Source organism: Parasteatoda tepidariorum, chromosome 4 (genome assembly GCF_043381705.1).
Source record: "Parasteatoda tepidariorum isolate YZ-2023 chromosome 4, CAS_Ptep_4.0, whole genome shotgun sequence".
Lineage (NCBI taxonomy): Eukaryota > Metazoa > Arthropoda > Arachnida > Araneae > Theridiidae > Parasteatoda > Parasteatoda tepidariorum.
Genome location: NC_092207.1, coordinates 48,532,921 through 48,549,728, shown reverse-complemented (window position 1 = coordinate 48,549,728; position 16,808 = coordinate 48,532,921). Strand labels below are relative to the sequence as shown.

At 30.5% G+C, this 16,808-nt stretch overlaps 1 protein-coding gene across 1 annotated transcript; it reads left to right on the top strand.

The window, feature by feature from the left end:
- Positions 1–3,793: 3,793 nt before the first annotated feature.
- Positions 3,794–16,715, top strand: LOC107441778 (tubulin beta chain-like). The gene is made up of 6 exons (XM_016055154.3): positions 3,794–3,979; positions 7,902–8,010; positions 9,401–9,511; positions 10,022–10,266; positions 14,073–14,709; positions 16,326–16,715. The coding sequence occupies exons 1-6, from the start codon at positions 3,923–3,925 to the stop codon at positions 16,496–16,498; spliced, it is 1,332 nt and encodes a 443-aa protein (XP_015910640.1). The 5' UTR covers positions 3,794–3,922; the 3' UTR covers positions 16,499–16,715.
- The last annotated feature ends 93 nt before the right edge of the window (positions 16,716–16,808 follow it).

Sequence of the window (16,808 nt, the reverse complement as noted above, 5' to 3'; positions counted from 1 at the left end):
AAACGTTAAATTTCGTAAAAAAATTGATTTGATTAAAAATTTATGTTAATAATAAGTTTCACAAAACATACTAAATAGTGATATTATAATTATTGTCAGATCAGAAATCTAGAAATAAAAATCATGCGTCTCAGCCAGGATTCGAACCCCTGATCTCTCTGGTAGAAGGTGCACAACTGAACCTTTGCGTCAAGAATCCAAGGGAACAAACAAATGTTTTCTAATTTTATAAATAAATGAAATAAAACTTTAAATGGGCATGTCTTACCCCAGGAGCAGTAATAGTGACAAAGTTTTACCCTATTCAAGGTTTTCAACCCAGCTCATTAATTTAAGTTTAATTTCGTTTCAGTGCATATTTCACAGAGGCACACTTCCTTTGCTAGTTCAGTCACAAAATGTCTTCAAAATAAAGTTTTTAAATAATATACACTTCGCTTTATAACTCTAATTTTTTCCCCTTTGATAAGACAAATCTAAATATTCTATGAACTAAGGATTTTAAATTATAAATATTTGGTTTTAGTGCAAAACATCCATAACATCAATGTTTTAGAACTTAAATATCTAATAATACATTCAGCGACCAGTCGAAAAGAGTCAGCCCATACAATCGGATTGTCGGATTACCGATGCTCTGGCCCTCTCCCTTATCTGAACTCTTTAACACTCCACCCTCCTTCACATTCTATAGGCAAAAATGAAGCATTCCATATCGTAAACATTCATAAAATGGTAGGTAAGTAAGTAAGTACTTTATTTACGTCGCACTAGAACGGTACAGAGGGCTATTGGCGACGGTCTGGGAAACATCCCTGAGGATGATCCGAAGACATGCCATCGCAATTTTTATCCTTTGCAGAGGGAGGCCTCCCCTGCTCTGGCAGCCCGACGACTGGGCGTGTAGTCGAACACTTTACGGTAGAACATTTTCACGAGGACCGATACCTCGCACCTTCGGTTCCTACTCAGGCTGATCAGAGTGGTCATCCACCCGCTTACTGATGTAGTGATGCTTGGCTTCGATGTTCTACCTGGAACCGTGTCTTTACGATCAGTCCACTGCGGGACTCATAAAATGGAGATTGCCTGTAGTTGATGCAGTAAACTTGCAGCTTGAAGTTCGGGAAGGGATTTTCCAATCCAGGGGTCTTTAACGAACCACTCCCCTGTTTAACGGTAAAAATAAAGTAGGAAAAAAATTTGATTCTTGACATTTTTTTAGTTTAAGTAACAAATTTAAAAAGAAATAAAAGCTTGTAATAAAATTGGACTAACGACAACCAAGAGGAAAATCTCCGAAAATGAAACAGAAACGTTAAAGGCGCTGTATTGTGAATAAGATTTTGGCCCTCTCCTTAATGCTATGTGTAATTAAAAATATAAATAATCAATTAAACAAATTAAATCAACTGACACGTAAAAAATATTGAAATAAGTTTGGAAGAATAATAATAATGAATAGCTGTCAATATAAAAAGTACTTCCGGTAGAAGTAAAATAAACAAGAATCGCTCCATAAAAAAATAAAATAAATTTAATTATCTTTCTCCATCATTTAAAAACTGCATAAATACCTGCTCTTATTTATGCTGAGTGTTCCGTAATGGCTACTCATAACATGCCTGTATTTTTAAAATCTTGTGAATCCTGGATACTTCAAATGCAGAAATAATCTGATATATAAATATGGTAATATATTAATATATTAACATGATACCATTTTACATTGAGATTAATTTAAAAGTAAATCGAAATATTACACTTTTACATTAAGAATAGAGGCATTTTTAATGTAAAAATACAATAATAATTCAGAAACATTTATGTCTTCTTTAAAATAAACCCCACGCATAGATGGAAGAAATAATCTTTGTCAATAAAGGAAATTTGTTAAGTATCTTGAGACTACTAGATATAATAAATTCTTTTGAAAGCTTTATTTTAAGCATAAGGATTTTTTGCAACAAAGCTCCTCTTTTTAGTTTAAATAAATAAACAAATTCGAAAAAGTAAAAGAAATTTCAAGAAGGCAAAATTTATATATACATGATAAAAAGTATTAACAGCAAGCCGACATTTTTCAAAAAGTATAGATTTTTTAATAATAAAATAGCATCTAATCTAATAAAAAAATACGGAGAAAATACCAAAAAATGTTTTTGAAATAAGATACGAGAAAAATTGTGTATCGTTCATGGTAAGACTAATTAGAATAAAAACGAAAACATTGTTTGCTTTGTTCTAGAAATGTTTGTATATGATGTTATATTTTCTACATTGTTTTATTTTTTTTATTTTGCATCTTTCTATGTGTATTTTAAACATCTATTTTTTTCTATAGATCTAACTACAATTATCTCTCTCTTTTTTATCTAACTGACATTAAATGAAAATCATTAACGTTATAGCATATTGCAGATTATTTTCTATCCAAAGCAATCCTTTTTTATAGTGAAATAAGTTAAATATTGTTACTTTCACTAGTAATTACTTTTTGTTAAAGATGATTAGCAATAGCCATGAAAGTTTTCTTTTCTAAGCTACATAATTAATCAATTCTTTTATTTTATTTTATTTTTTTACTCGTTTCGACTACTTTAGCACAAGAGTTCGACTACAACTTTAAAACAGAAGGAAAAAAAACAATGATTCATAAAACACATTTAAAGTTTTACAAAAAAGCAAAAGCAGATCTTTTTTAACATCTCTTTAATCTATTCCCAGCAAAAATTGCTTTCTAATCACTCAACAAATCAGTAATCTAAAGATAATTTCATAAAAAATTGTTTATATGCTAATTATATTTTTGTAATTTTATTTCATTTTATGACCGTCGTTGAACAGCCGACCCAATTTTATGGGTTTACGACTACTAATGTTCAACTCCGTAGCCTTGTAATTTTGAACCCAATCCAGAAGACAAGGGAACTCCTGGATAGAGTATTGGGAGAAATTTGCCTTCACGGAGGACTTTTTAATGGAACTAACCCGCCTTTGCGTTACACGGAGAGTAAAACCACGAAATACTCCCATGGTTAGCCTAACGGCGAGGGGACTCTAACCCACGATCCGTCTACCACTGAGGATATTTACGTTAGCACTGTGGTTAGTGCAAGCCGGATGCGGAATTTTTTTTTTAATGAATAAAATTACGATTTAATAAATAGCAATTAACTAACATATCTTTGTTCCTACTAAATTTGTTACATATAACCAAAGTTAGATAAAGAAACTCTAATATATCTCAAGATGTTCCATCGAACCACGAATATTGCAATTTTAAGGCATATAAGTCAATCCTAAAACGTTTCCTCGAACCTTGAATATTGCATCTTAATATAAGTAAATTAACCTGAAATGTTATTTTTAAAAGGAGTACCTTTCTTTTTCTTCCTTTCCTGATCTGTCGTGGAAGATATGTGATCGACTGACTTTATTTCACAATTATACAGATCTATTTCCTGCATCTAAGCGTTTAGATACAGGAATGCTTTATGTAGTGAGTGTACACAATCTGTGCCTTTTAAAAAGCTTATTGTAATATTTAAGACCATTAATTTAAAATTATTGAGAATTATTTTTAAAAAAATTACTAAATTCAATTAATTCAATTAGTGGAAAAAAATACCACGTGTTTTTTTTTTAAAAAAAAGATACTCTGTACTCGTGGAAATAATGTTCTTATAGATAATATTTTATGCTTAATTTAACTTTTAAAATGTAGTTCCTAAATAAAAATTAAAATAGAAAAGGAATTTGTACTTAAAATGCATTTAGTTTAGAAGCGCTCGTGCAGCTTATTTTTTTTAAAGAATATCCATAAAAAAAAAAGCTATCCTGATTTAAGATATGGTTCCAATTTCTGTAAAAGGGGAATTTTTACTATTTTAAGATAACGGCGTCTTTTTTTGAATTAGAAATGAGAGAAATTGTCCACATTCAAGCTGGCCAATGTGGGAATCAAATCGGAGCAAAAGTAAGAATATTTTTATTCATTTAACTTTCGTAGTGGTTCAATTACCAAGCAATTTTGAAAGAAGTTATTTTTTAAAAAATGTTACTCACTCTAGCCGAAATTCATCCGTGGAAATTTTTTAATTCAAATTTTATTTAAAAAAAATCAATTATTATTAGTTCACAATCATCGAGTACTTAATTTCAATAATGCCACTATTTGACGCAGTTTTGGCTTAGTTTCAATGCTGGCAGTTTTAGTTACCCAGTACTTAGTTTCAATAAAGACAGTTTTTCCTCCTTCATTCATTTATGGTAAAAGTTTCCTGATATTAAATAATATTGGAGCAGTATTATCTTTTAGTTTGTCTTAAATATATTTTCATCTTAGTGGGAAAATACACAAACAAAATTTCAGAATTAAGATGTTTCGCTTAAAAATATAAGAAATACGATAACTGGCTCTTTTGGTATAACATGTCGTTGCCGAAATCATGCCGAAAATGAATCTTTGAACTAAATGGTATTATTACTAAAAAATAGTTTTTCACAACTGATTTTGTTGACTTCTATAAAGTAAACTATTTGTGGCCAAGCTTTACCGGTACTTCTCCGTTCGTCGGCGCGAGTAAATTATTCAACTAGTTTTTTTTCATATGAGGGTTATTTTGTTTCGTGTTCAAAAAATAATAATTAAATCAATAACGAAACGCTAACGGAAGAGTATCGATTTCTCGTATTTCTAGTGAAACTATTTTGCTATTTCAACTATTTTCGCTATAGGAATTGTATGACTAGTGTTACTTTAAGAAAAACCATACTTTTTATGATTAAAATTGGCAAGATGTAGTTGGTTATTGAATAAAAGTTTTAATATATGTTATCAATAAATTTTCAATAGTTCAACTGTAATATTCTTGTTTTAACCATCGATGTACATTTAATTGTTAGCCATGAAATATACTGTTTCCGCCCATTCGCTAAGAACAATTTTTCATTTTAGTTGGCGAATAATTTCGACCAGCTAATTGAACAATGCTCTAACATTTTTCTAGAACATAAATAATAAAAATTTGAATTGAATTTCTACATTCAAGAAATGCATTATTTAGTCACATAGAATATATAGCTCCCATAGAATATATAATATTATTTATTTCTAATTTAAGGGAAAATGCATTGAATTGCATTTGGTTTCAAATCGAGCTTAAACTTTTTCAATTACCACATATATTACCATCAGTCTATTCTTTATTTTAAGGACCAAACTTTTGTGGCATCAAAGTTATAAATATTTGTAACATATTAAGAATAAACGAATTTCGTAAAGAAAGTGAATAAATTTCTCATATTCTATATAGAATAACCAATAATTTAGCCTGACAAAAATCCATCTTGACTCTTTTTATTTAACTGAATAAATCAGACGTTAAGTGACAAAAAAAAAAAAAATTCCTCAGAAAATGAAAAATTTTTATGATAATATTAAACTCTACAAGATACTTCAAACATGATAGGTATTTGCACTCACAATTCTTATTATACTTATTTTTCTTACTTATTATACTTTTTAAAGGACTTTCGCTTTCATTTATCAAACACTAGGGAGTTACGCCACTTGTCCTCAATTCATTTACTAACCACCACGATTGTACCACAATAATTATTGGTTCTTCAAGCAGACTGTTACATCAAATAAAAATTCATTCCATTAAAAGATCGCAAAATTTTTCACTGCATTAACTGATATTTTGTTCCATCGATTAAGTTCTATTGAGATCAAATTTAAACAAAACCGTTTTGCTCTATTACCATTACAACATTATCCATAAATTTTTTCTACAAGTTAAAAATGAGTGACATAACTTATGTAACATATAAGTTAACATTTTAAAAGTAAATATAACAGATTAAAAAGGAAAGATAACTTATTTGTCGTTCTATAACGATGAAATGGTAAATAAATGTCTTCATCATAAAATGTTGCATAATAATGTAATAATATGCTATGACTTTAAAACATTATAAATGAATTAAACGTATAGTTTTAAACATTTGATTCTGAATGATAATCCGAATCAAACACGTAATAACAGAGAATAATATTTTTAAGAAGAATGATAAATAAATATTGCTGGGAAAACACCTTTAAATGAGGGATAAATAAATATTTTACTGGTAAATATTGTTATTTTCTTAATCATATCATATGTAAATTCTCATACGTCATATAGTTTCAATATTTTTCATTGGTAGCTGAAATACCATCAAAGTGTTCCACCAAACGATTTTATTTAAATAGTTAAAAAAGGAATATTAACCGTTGCTTGTTTTGATTGGCCTTAACCCTTCATACATTATATATTTGATGAAGTATTTATTCGTCTAAAAATTAAATTTCTGATAAAAATGACCAGTTTTTTCAGTTTTAAATTTTAACATGGGTAATAAAATCTACGATAAAAAGATTTTTAAGAAATATGTTCCATGATATACTCTTAAAAATAACTTTTTTCATTATGTAAATGTAATTAAAATCAATTTAAAAACCTTTCTTACTTCTCGTTGATCGTAATTAACTACTAGGTTTATTCAGAAAAGCAACGAAAGTTTTGACATAATTTAATGAAAGTAAGAATTTCTACGCCTGACTTTAATTATATAATAAGGTCTCAAAATTTTACTTTCTAATTTCAATGCAGAAGCCAAACTGGAAGGCGTTTGTAACGTGGGTACGATATTTGTATCTCAATTTCTGTTTTTTTTCTTATTTATTTTTTCTTTCAGTCGACAAAAATACGAGCGAGAATGTCATTTCTTGTTTGAATTCATTATGGTTTGCAAACTGTTTTCAACTCAAAACTATCTTATGCTTCGGTAAATCAATTGGCACCTAGTGAATTTCACTGACGCCTGTCATTGTTTTCTTAATTAGATGAAGGAAAATCATATAACAGATATTTCACCTAGTGCCAAACGATCAGTGAAATTACTTGAGCACTTATTCACACACATTCCTGAAACTAACGATATTAATTGGTGAAGAACATCTCGCAAACGATAAAGATCTCAAAAAAAAGAACATACTAATTCTCTTCTTCGGCGGGGGGGGGGGNGGGGGGACATGCTGACATTTTTCCCCTTATTACTACTAGAAGTTTATTTAGCGCACATTCGAATGCAGACTCTTAGAAAACATTTTTTTTTTAGTGTATGCAACTAGTTAAATTAATACTTTAAGTTTATGACAATTGGGTATACTATAGCCTACGTCACAGGTTGTGTTATTCCTACTAAATTTAACCCATGAACGGCATTTTCTGCGAGCCTAACTTCAAGCCACAAATAAACAAACAAAGTGTTTGATCGTTTAAATAGCTGCTCGCCAGGTTTTATTGCATTATAAAGAAAAGTAATTGATATTCGATTTTTGATTAATAATTGATTTATGTGGATAGTGGCATTTATGTGGATAGTGGCATAGAATTTAGCATTGCGTCATGGTAAATGTTATTCCTAATAAGTGGAAGTAGTTGTGTTTTTTTTATATTATACCCAATTATTATACATTTCCTTTTAAGCAAACGATATTTACTAATATGAAGGGAAAATGCCATGCTTCCTTAAAAAAAATGCACCACAAAATTATTGAATTTTTTCTAATCTATTTCTTTAGCAAGTAAAGCACTTAAGCTACATTCTATCTAAATCTAAACTAGAATCATAGACAGTAAAAGATGTTAAAGTTGTAGTTAATAACTTATATTATCGAGTGAGAGATGAAAAAATCTTGAATTTATTAACTGTTGAGCTCAACAGTACCTAGGTACTTATTTCTTCTGGCTAAAAACAACTGATTGAATGTTACAGTATGCATCGATATGCTTCAAATGTCTAACGGTGAAATATTTGAATATTTTTTATTTTATTTTCTTTGTTCATAGTTCTGGGAAGTTATATCAGATGAACATGGAATTGATCCAACTGGAACATATCATGGAGATTCTGATTTGCAGTTAGAGAGAATTAACGTGTATTACAACGAAGCAACAGGTGAAAAACGCTACTTTTAAAGTTTATGTTAAATGTCCTTTTTTTTTTCTTAAGCTCCCATTTGGAACATAATGCCTGCTATTACATTCTGAATTCTGATTATTACTACATTGTCAACCCGTTTAAATTGTAGCTAAAATTTTTATAAATGAACCTTTTTCTACGATTTCTTGAAGAATTCAGAATTAAATATTTTTAACGGTTCCAAAAAATTCAGGTTTATTCAAATTGAATAAATTTGAATTCCCTTGTATTAAGATTATGTTAAATTAAAAATTCGTGACGGCCTAGGAAATATCTATGCCATCACAGTTTCGATTCTCTACAAAGGAAATAGCTCCTTCGATTTGGTAGCCATACAACCTGCGCGCGAAATCAAGCTCTTCAATGTAGAACAGTTCAACGAGGATCAGTACCGTGCACCTTCGGTCCCTATGCAGGCTGATCAAAATAGTTACCCATTCCCTTACTGACTGCAACAACCAACGGTGTTTGACTTTGGTGCTCTACTTGAATCAGTTCTGCTGAGATTATTATCTTTACGATCAGTTCACAATGGGAAAAAATTTGTTAGGGGATAATTCAGTGAAACATCATAAAAACAAATTTATCAGTATGAAATAGCGTCTGTTTAGCCATTTTATTTTTTTAACAAATTTTAATTTAAATCACTATTTAAATGATTTTAACATAAATAGCTATTTTTTTTTCAACACATTTACATTTCATTGAAAATATTACCTTGTATTCTTAATGTTCTACGATAAATTTCAATAACTGTTTGATTTTCAACAACCCTAAAAACGAAATCTGAGAAAAAGAGAAGTATGAGTAGACAATATTTCTTTTGGCAACGGAATTATTATTTTTTTCCTCGTTAATACCTAAACATAAGGCTCCTATACTATCAGAGCTGAGCTATCAAGCTCTATTGGAGCAAACAAGTTCGCAAGTTAACGTTATGTTAGTATTGTGCTTATGTTAGCTCTTTGCTCCAAAAATAGATGATAAGTCGGCCTGTCTAATTCAGGGGCTCTACCTAAACATAGTTAAAAATACATAGTTGTCATATTGTGTGGGAATTGATTTTCGTTTGACTAAAAACATAATAAGCCGGATAATGAAGAAAAAACTATACATACCCATTTCACAGGCGCAATCAATAAAATTTAAAAAATTAAAATAAATAAAAAACAGTACAAATCAGTGAGTGGGTAAATCAATTTGCATATAAATAAAGAAAACTTTTATATAACTATAATTTATGATACAGTATTTCTGCGCTTTAAATTGTTTTATTTTACATACATTTTCCCTTTTTTTTATTTAAATATAAAGCAAGTTGGAGATCACAGTTACTGGTTATTTATTTATTTTGTATCCTTTATAGGTGGAAAATATGTTCCCAGAGCTATTTTGGTCGACTTGGAACCTGGAACAATGGACTCAGTGAGATCTGGACCTTTCGGTCAACTTTTTAGACCAGATAATTTTGTTTTTGGTATGATTTCATTAACTAAACTATTGATATGGTTGCAACTTCTCTGTATAAGTAAAAATGCTAGTAAGTTACTACAATGCAGGAAAATGTTGATCATAGCATGTTGAACCATAATATAGATTGAATTCACTGCATCCTCAATATGGTGCTACAATGTACTTAAAATGTTTATTTCTAGAAATTGATTTTACAACTTGATCGAAATTAACTGGTTAAGAGAAGAAAAACACTGTTCAATTTAACATGTTGTAGAAACTTTGCATGTCATTATGAGTTAAGATGTCAATGTAATGGTTCAAAGTTGAACCGATTTTTCCAAAATTGCACTGTTTAAATTTAAAACTTCACGTGTTTAATTTTAAACTACAAAACAATTATATAGTTGTTAGTTTCCACTAGTTTTAATTGTATTAAGTTTTACATGAAAAAAATATTTTCTACTAGTTTTTGAGGTTTACTTTGAAAATGGATTTAAAAAAATAAAGAAATAAATAAAAATAACAATTTCAGGACAAAGCGGAGCTGGTAATAATTGGGCTAAAGGCCATTACACTGAAGGAGCAGAACTAGTGGATTCAGTTTTGGATGTCGTCCGAAAAGAAGCTGAAGGATGTGATTGCTTGCAAGGATTTCAGATGACACATTCTCTTGGAGGGGGAACTGGTTCAGGCATGGGCACCCTCATGATATCTAAAATTAGAGAAGAATATCCAGATCGTATAATGAACACCTTCAGTATTGTGCCATCTCCAAAAGTAAGTTTCAACATAATTGGTGAGCACAAATTTTAAAAAAATATCATTTCATATTTTCAAATGTTTCATGTTGAAAAAAGTTGATCAATTTTGGAAAAATTATTAACTAGTATAAATTGCGTTTCAACTCATTCCGTGAATAGAGGGCACCTTCATCAGCACTGGTGAGCATTTACTGATAATTCTGTAACTTGAAATTTTTATCACAATTCGTAAGACAAAAAATAAAAACAGATGAGTCAAGGTTTACATTTTATGTGTAGAAGAACGCACGTGATTTTAATAAGAATATGACTGGATAATCAGCAATAAGGTATGACTTTTATGGCTACCGAATGTAATAAAAATAAAATATTTAATGCGATAACATATAATTACTCTATGTAACGTAGTTCGCTTATTACACATGCATAAGTCTTCGCTTAATAACAACTATAGGTATGACAGAAGTGTGGGAAAGTTGTCGGTGGGATGAATGCCTACAGTAATACGAATTAATTTATATATTTGATCTTCAGTGCTTAGTTTCTCTACAACGTAATCCGGCATCATGGAATCTAGAATTAAATTCAGAGCTCGACATGTAGATTCCTCATATTCTTACGGAAAGAAATTTATGACGTCACATTCACGACAGCGATTCGCTTCTCAAACGTCAAAAAAATTATCAATTTTTGAAGCGTATCTTAACTCGAGAAGAGAAATGAGTTGTCGACAATATTTGTTCCTTTTCCTGAAAAAAATTTTAAACTGTAAAACCTTTACTTTAAATGTGAAAGTCTAAAATCGCCTGAATTAGTGCTTTAAAAGCAACAACAAAAAAGAACAGTGCATTAAATAATTCAATAAAATATGTATTCACTATAAGAAAAATTCTTTTTATTTTCATAAAAAAAGTAAATAATAAATAAATAAATAAAAAATAGTAAAGAACAAACTGAGATATTTCGTTGAGTTTTGTAGATTTGTTAGCACGTTGAACACAAAAGATCAAAGTGTTTTTTGTACTATTTTACTATTTCTCCTCCGTAAATGACACAACGTGCGTCAAGCTTGTGAAAAATTGCGTTAAGTTTACAGTGACAATGCTCAACAAGGACGTCAATACTGAAAACGTTTCAATAAATTCTGAGCTGGTGATTTTGATTTGAACGATGCTTCTCGATCAAAAATACCTACCCGGATTGATGATGAAAAGATAAGAGATATTGAACCAGTCAAACTCAATTTACACGACACGTGAGATTGCAGGGAAATTGAGGATCAGGTAAAAAAGTGTTAAACTGAGATACGTAAGCAAGCTCGAAATTCAGGTTCCTCATGAACTCAAAAAAGTTCATTTGATGGCGCGAAAAAACAACTGAGATATGCTCATGAAACGTGAAGAAAATTACCCTTTTTTTAAACGAATGATAACTATTGATAAGAAGTGGATTGTCNCAACATAATCCGGCATCATGGAATCTAGAATTAAATTCAGAGCTCGACATGTAGATTCCTCATATTCTTACAGAAAGAAATTTATGACGTTACGCTCTAGACAGTGATTTGCTTCTTAAACGTCAAGAAGATAATAAAGTTTTGAAGTGTATCATAACTCGAGAAGAGAAATGAGTTGTCTACAATATTTGTTCCTTTCTCAAAAAATTGTTTACTCTGTAAAACCGTTACTTTAAATGTGTAAGTCAAAAATCACCTGAATCAGTTTTTAGAAAGCAAAAAAAAAAAAAAAAAAAAGAGCAGTGCATTAAATAATTCAATAAAATATGTATTCATTATAAGAAAAACTTATTTCATTTTCATCAAAAAAAGTAAATAGTAAATAAATAAAAAAAATAGTAAAGAACAAATTGAGATATTTCGTTGAGTTTTGTAGATTTATCAGCACGTTGAACATAAAAGATCAAAGTGTTCTTTCTACTATTTTACTATTTCTCTTCCGTAAATGACACAACGCGCGTCAAGCTTGTGAAAAATTGCGTTAAGTTTAAGGTGACGATGCTCAACAAGGACGTCAATACTGAAAACGCTTCGATAAATTCTGAGCTGGTGATTTTGATTTGAACGATGCTTCTCGATCAAAAATACCTACCCGGATTGATGATGAAAAGATAAGAGATATTGAACCAGTCAAACTCAATTTACACGACACGTGAGATTGCAGGGAAATTGAGGATCAGGTAAAAAAGTGTTAAACTGAGATACGTAAGCAAGCTCGAAATTCAGGTTCCTCATGAACTCAAAAAAGTTCATTTGATGGCGCGAAAAAACAACTGAGATATGCTCATGAAACGTGAAGAAAATTACCCTTTTTTTAAACGAATGATAACTATTGATAAGAAGTGGATTGTCTACAACAATTACAGCAATGTGGTGCTCAAATGTTTTTGGTCCCGATGTTAAAATTCTCAACCAACCACTTCAAGTCAGAATTTCGTCAGAGGAAGGTTATCTTCTCAGTGTGGGGGAGGGGGATGAACTCCACCCAAGGAACTGAACAATCAATTCAGACGAGTACTGTAGGCAATAGGACAATTTGAACTAATCTGTCATCCAAAAGCGTCCTGAGCTTGCCTATTGAAAAGGAGTAGAGTTCCATCATGACAATGTGAGCACACACATCTTTGACGACCTGTTAAAAGTTATTGGAACTTGTATGGGATATGTTGCCTCACCCACTATACTCACCTGGCATTGCACCATAAGACTAGCACTTGTTTCGCTCTTTCCAAAACTCTTTGCATGAAATAACGTTAAATTTAGACGAGGCTGTTCATCAGCACCTTGTTCAGTTTTTTGCAAATAAAGCCAGGTCCTTTTACGAATGAGGAATTATGAAGCTCGCCTAAGATGGCAAAATGTTATCGAACAAAAAAGAACATATATCATTGATCAACCTTTAACTGTTATTTAAATACATGAGTTTAAAAAATTTAGAATAAAAAACGGAATGACTTTTTACTCAATCCAATATATTAATGTCATTGGTCAAACATTTTTGGAATCATTTTGGAATAGTTCATCCGCTTCATATCTCACAGTACGAGTTTGAATTTAATTAATCATGTAAATCCATATGACTAATTTGGAGATGTTTGTTAATTACTCAGAGAGTTATCAAAACTTTTGAAAACGTTTTTCAAAAATATTTCTTCGACACTGTTAAAAATATTGATCGATGTTCACGTAATATCATAATAAGGTGCTAAGTTTAAACATGTAACATTGAAAGTTCTGCCTCCTTATACTTGGTTCTAGGATATTATTTCACATTGCATTTTTATAAAAACTTTTTAACGTTTGAATGATGTTCTCATACAAAATAAAGAATGCGATGTTGAACCTGTTTTTTAAATACAATCAGCACAGAAACAAATGTATTCACTGCTATCCATAACAGTTAGACTTACCAAAACAAATCAAATTATAGGGAGTTTGATTTGTTGGCATTCAATCATCAACTTTTCCCAGCAATTGAAATTCATATCAAATTCTGTAACGAAATCTCGAAACTTGTTAGTTGTGGAACAGTTATTCTGACGACCGTTCACAAAATTAAAACATTCCTTTCTGCATTATTTGAAAAACCCTCTTTGTTAATCTCTTTCATTAACTCTCGGTTCAAGTTATAGGTGAATATATTAAATTTTTTTAATTTTTTGATTCAGAAACTTAAAAGCAATTGATTTTCTTACTCATTTAAAAATAATTTTAATTCCTTGTGCTAACAAATTTTTACAAATTTTTATTTTACTGTGTTTTATATTACAGTAACCATTTGAAGAACTTATTTAATTCATTTTCAGGTTTCAGACACCGTAGTCGAACCTTACAATGCGACCCTCTCTGTACACCAGCTGGTAGAAAACACAGATGAAACATTTTGCATTGACAATGAGGCATTGTACGACATCTGCTTCAGAACCCTGAGACTTACCACCCCTACTTATGGAGACCTTAACCATTTAGTTTCAGCCACCATGTCTGGAGTGACCACGTGCTTACGATTTCCTGGACAACTTAATGCAGATTTGCGTAAATTAGCCGTGAACATGGTACCATTTCCACGTTTGCATTTCTTTATAACGGGGTTTGCACCTCTTACTTCTCGTGGTAGTCAGCAGTACAGAGCTTTGACGGTTCCAGAATTGACTCAGCAGATGTTCGATGCCAAGAACATGATGGCTGCCTGTGATCCAAGGCATGGAAGATACTTGACAGCAGCAGCTATTTTCAGGGGTCGGATGAGCATGAAAGAGGTGGATGAACAGATGCTGAATGTTCAAAACAAGAACAGCAGCTATTTTGTTGAGTGGATACCAAATAATGTAAAAACTGCAGTTTGTGATATACCACCAAGGGGTTTGAAAATGTCAGCGACCTTTATTGGAAATAACACAGCGATTCAAGAATTGTTTAAGCGTATTTCAGAACAATTTACAGGTATGCATGTAACAAGAATGTTTCATTTCATGCTTTTCAAAAAGTACTGTTTGTGTTTTATTTATGTATAAAAAACTTTCAATTAATTTAAAACTTAACACTGTATCATCAACTTTTACATTTAGAAGATACTAAACTACAGGAAATATTTGTCATGACAATATTTCACCTCCATGGGTATTTCAAAAATAAAGTTAAGAGATAAGTAAATGTAGGTAAATCTAGAATTTTTTCTTTTTTTTTTTAATAACGGCAGGCACTGAACTTTCGTTCTTCGCCTTAGAAGATGCCGGAAGTGTTGCTCATTTATCGTTACCCAGTGGGCACCTGTGAACCAAAGTCAGAGAGGCGAGCAACATTATCCATGTCACACAGCCACAAATACCCATTAATAGGGTGCACCACATTTATACATTCACACATCAGAAGACAACACAGAGAGAAACCTCCATGCCCAGAGCGGGATTCGAACCCGCAGTCATTGGCTTCGCAGTCAGGCACGCTAACCACTCGACCACCTGTCCGGCGATAAATCTAGAATAAACCATAAAGTTTCAAACTCTGAAAAAAATATTAAAATGCAAACAAATTATGACAGGATTACTTCTGCATCGCTTAATATTGAGTTAGCTTGTCATAATTTGTTTGTAGTTTGATATTTTAAAAAAAATTTCAGCATTTTAAAGTACATGGTTTTCTCTAGGTTTACAAAAACTCACTTTTTCTACACCATAGATTTTAAATTACTTATATTATTAAAAGTGAATTTCTATAAAGGGTTTCTACCACAATATAGAGTCCTCTTAATTTTTAAATCAGTTTTCTTCATTAAAATAATTGGATTTTTTTCAAAACTAATTTTGTAAAAATTTGGTCTGGTATTTGGTTTTTTCAAATACGGTCAGGATTAAGTATTTTTAAGTATTTAATCCAAATGTTTCAAACATTTAGAAGTTTGCTCCAAATGGAATATTTATTTCACACCTTCCACTCATAATTTATATAAATATGTGGTTGCTTCTTGAGCATTTGAACCTAAAAAAATATCCATGTGTTTTATATAACACATTATTTTAAAATGAAACATAAATATGTGCAAAAGGTACACATTGAATTTTAGATATTTAGAAACACAATGCAGTTTCATCTCGCAATCAAAGTGGTTTCAATGCTATTCATTCAGGTTTTTATTATTGATCTCAACAATGATTTATCAAATTCTGATAATTTTCTTTTTGGCCCATATAATATTAACTTACACATAATAATAATCTATAATTTTAACATACTTTTACATTATTTTTAACAAAGATTCTAAAAATTAACCAAGGGCATTGATTACAAAACATGCAGTATAAATATATTTCACCATAAAGCTTAATATTATTTAAACAAATGCAATATATTTATATTTTACGTACAAATGTTCGTAACTGTATGAAACAAATGGTAATGAAATTTTTAAAAAAATAATAAAAGAATACCGCTTTAAAAGTCAGTTTTGACAAATAATTTATCGTAATTCTATAGCTTGTCAAATAGACTATGTTCATGCTTTATATGATCTAATAGCTCTATATACAAGATTCAAAATATTATGTACACCAATCTTACAGCTATGTTTCGTCGTAAAGCTTTCTTGCATTGGTATACTGGTGAAGGCATGGATGAGATGGAGTTCACAGAGGCTGAAAATAACATGAACGATCTTGTGTCTGAATATCAACAGTATCAAGAAGCTACTGCAGAGGAAGAAGGAGAATTTGAAGAAGAAGAAGAAGCTGTCTGAACTATTTTTTTTTCTTTTAAGCTACATTCCCCTTTTTGTGATATAGATGAGAGAGAAATTTTGTATTGATTATTTTTTAAGTGTTCAGTGTTTTTATATATAACTTCTAAATTTATTTAATTTTTTTAGTTTAACAATAACTATATTTTTTTCTATGTATGTTAAAGAAGAAATAAGATTTTGCTTCAATAACATCTTATTAAAAGCAGATTCATTATACATTTGGTCCTATTTTAATAAATGATCTAACACACACTGGGAAAAAATCCCTCTAAATAATTTTTGATCTAATGATCAGATTTTTACGTAA

Bases quoted from the DNA above. Each gene is read 5' to 3' on its own strand.
- LOC107441778 (XM_016055154.3), top strand. From the start codon at position 3,923: ATGAGAGAAATTGTCCACATTCAAGCTGGCCAATGTGGGAATCAAATC. The intron at 8,011-9,400 runs GTGAAAAACGCT...TATCCTTTATAG, and splicing joins GTATTACAACGAAGCAACAG to GTGGAAAATATGTTCCCAGA. The intron at 9,512-10,021 runs GTATGATTTCAT...TAACAATTTCAG, and splicing joins ACCAGATAATTTTGTTTTTG to GACAAAGCGGAGCTGGTAAT.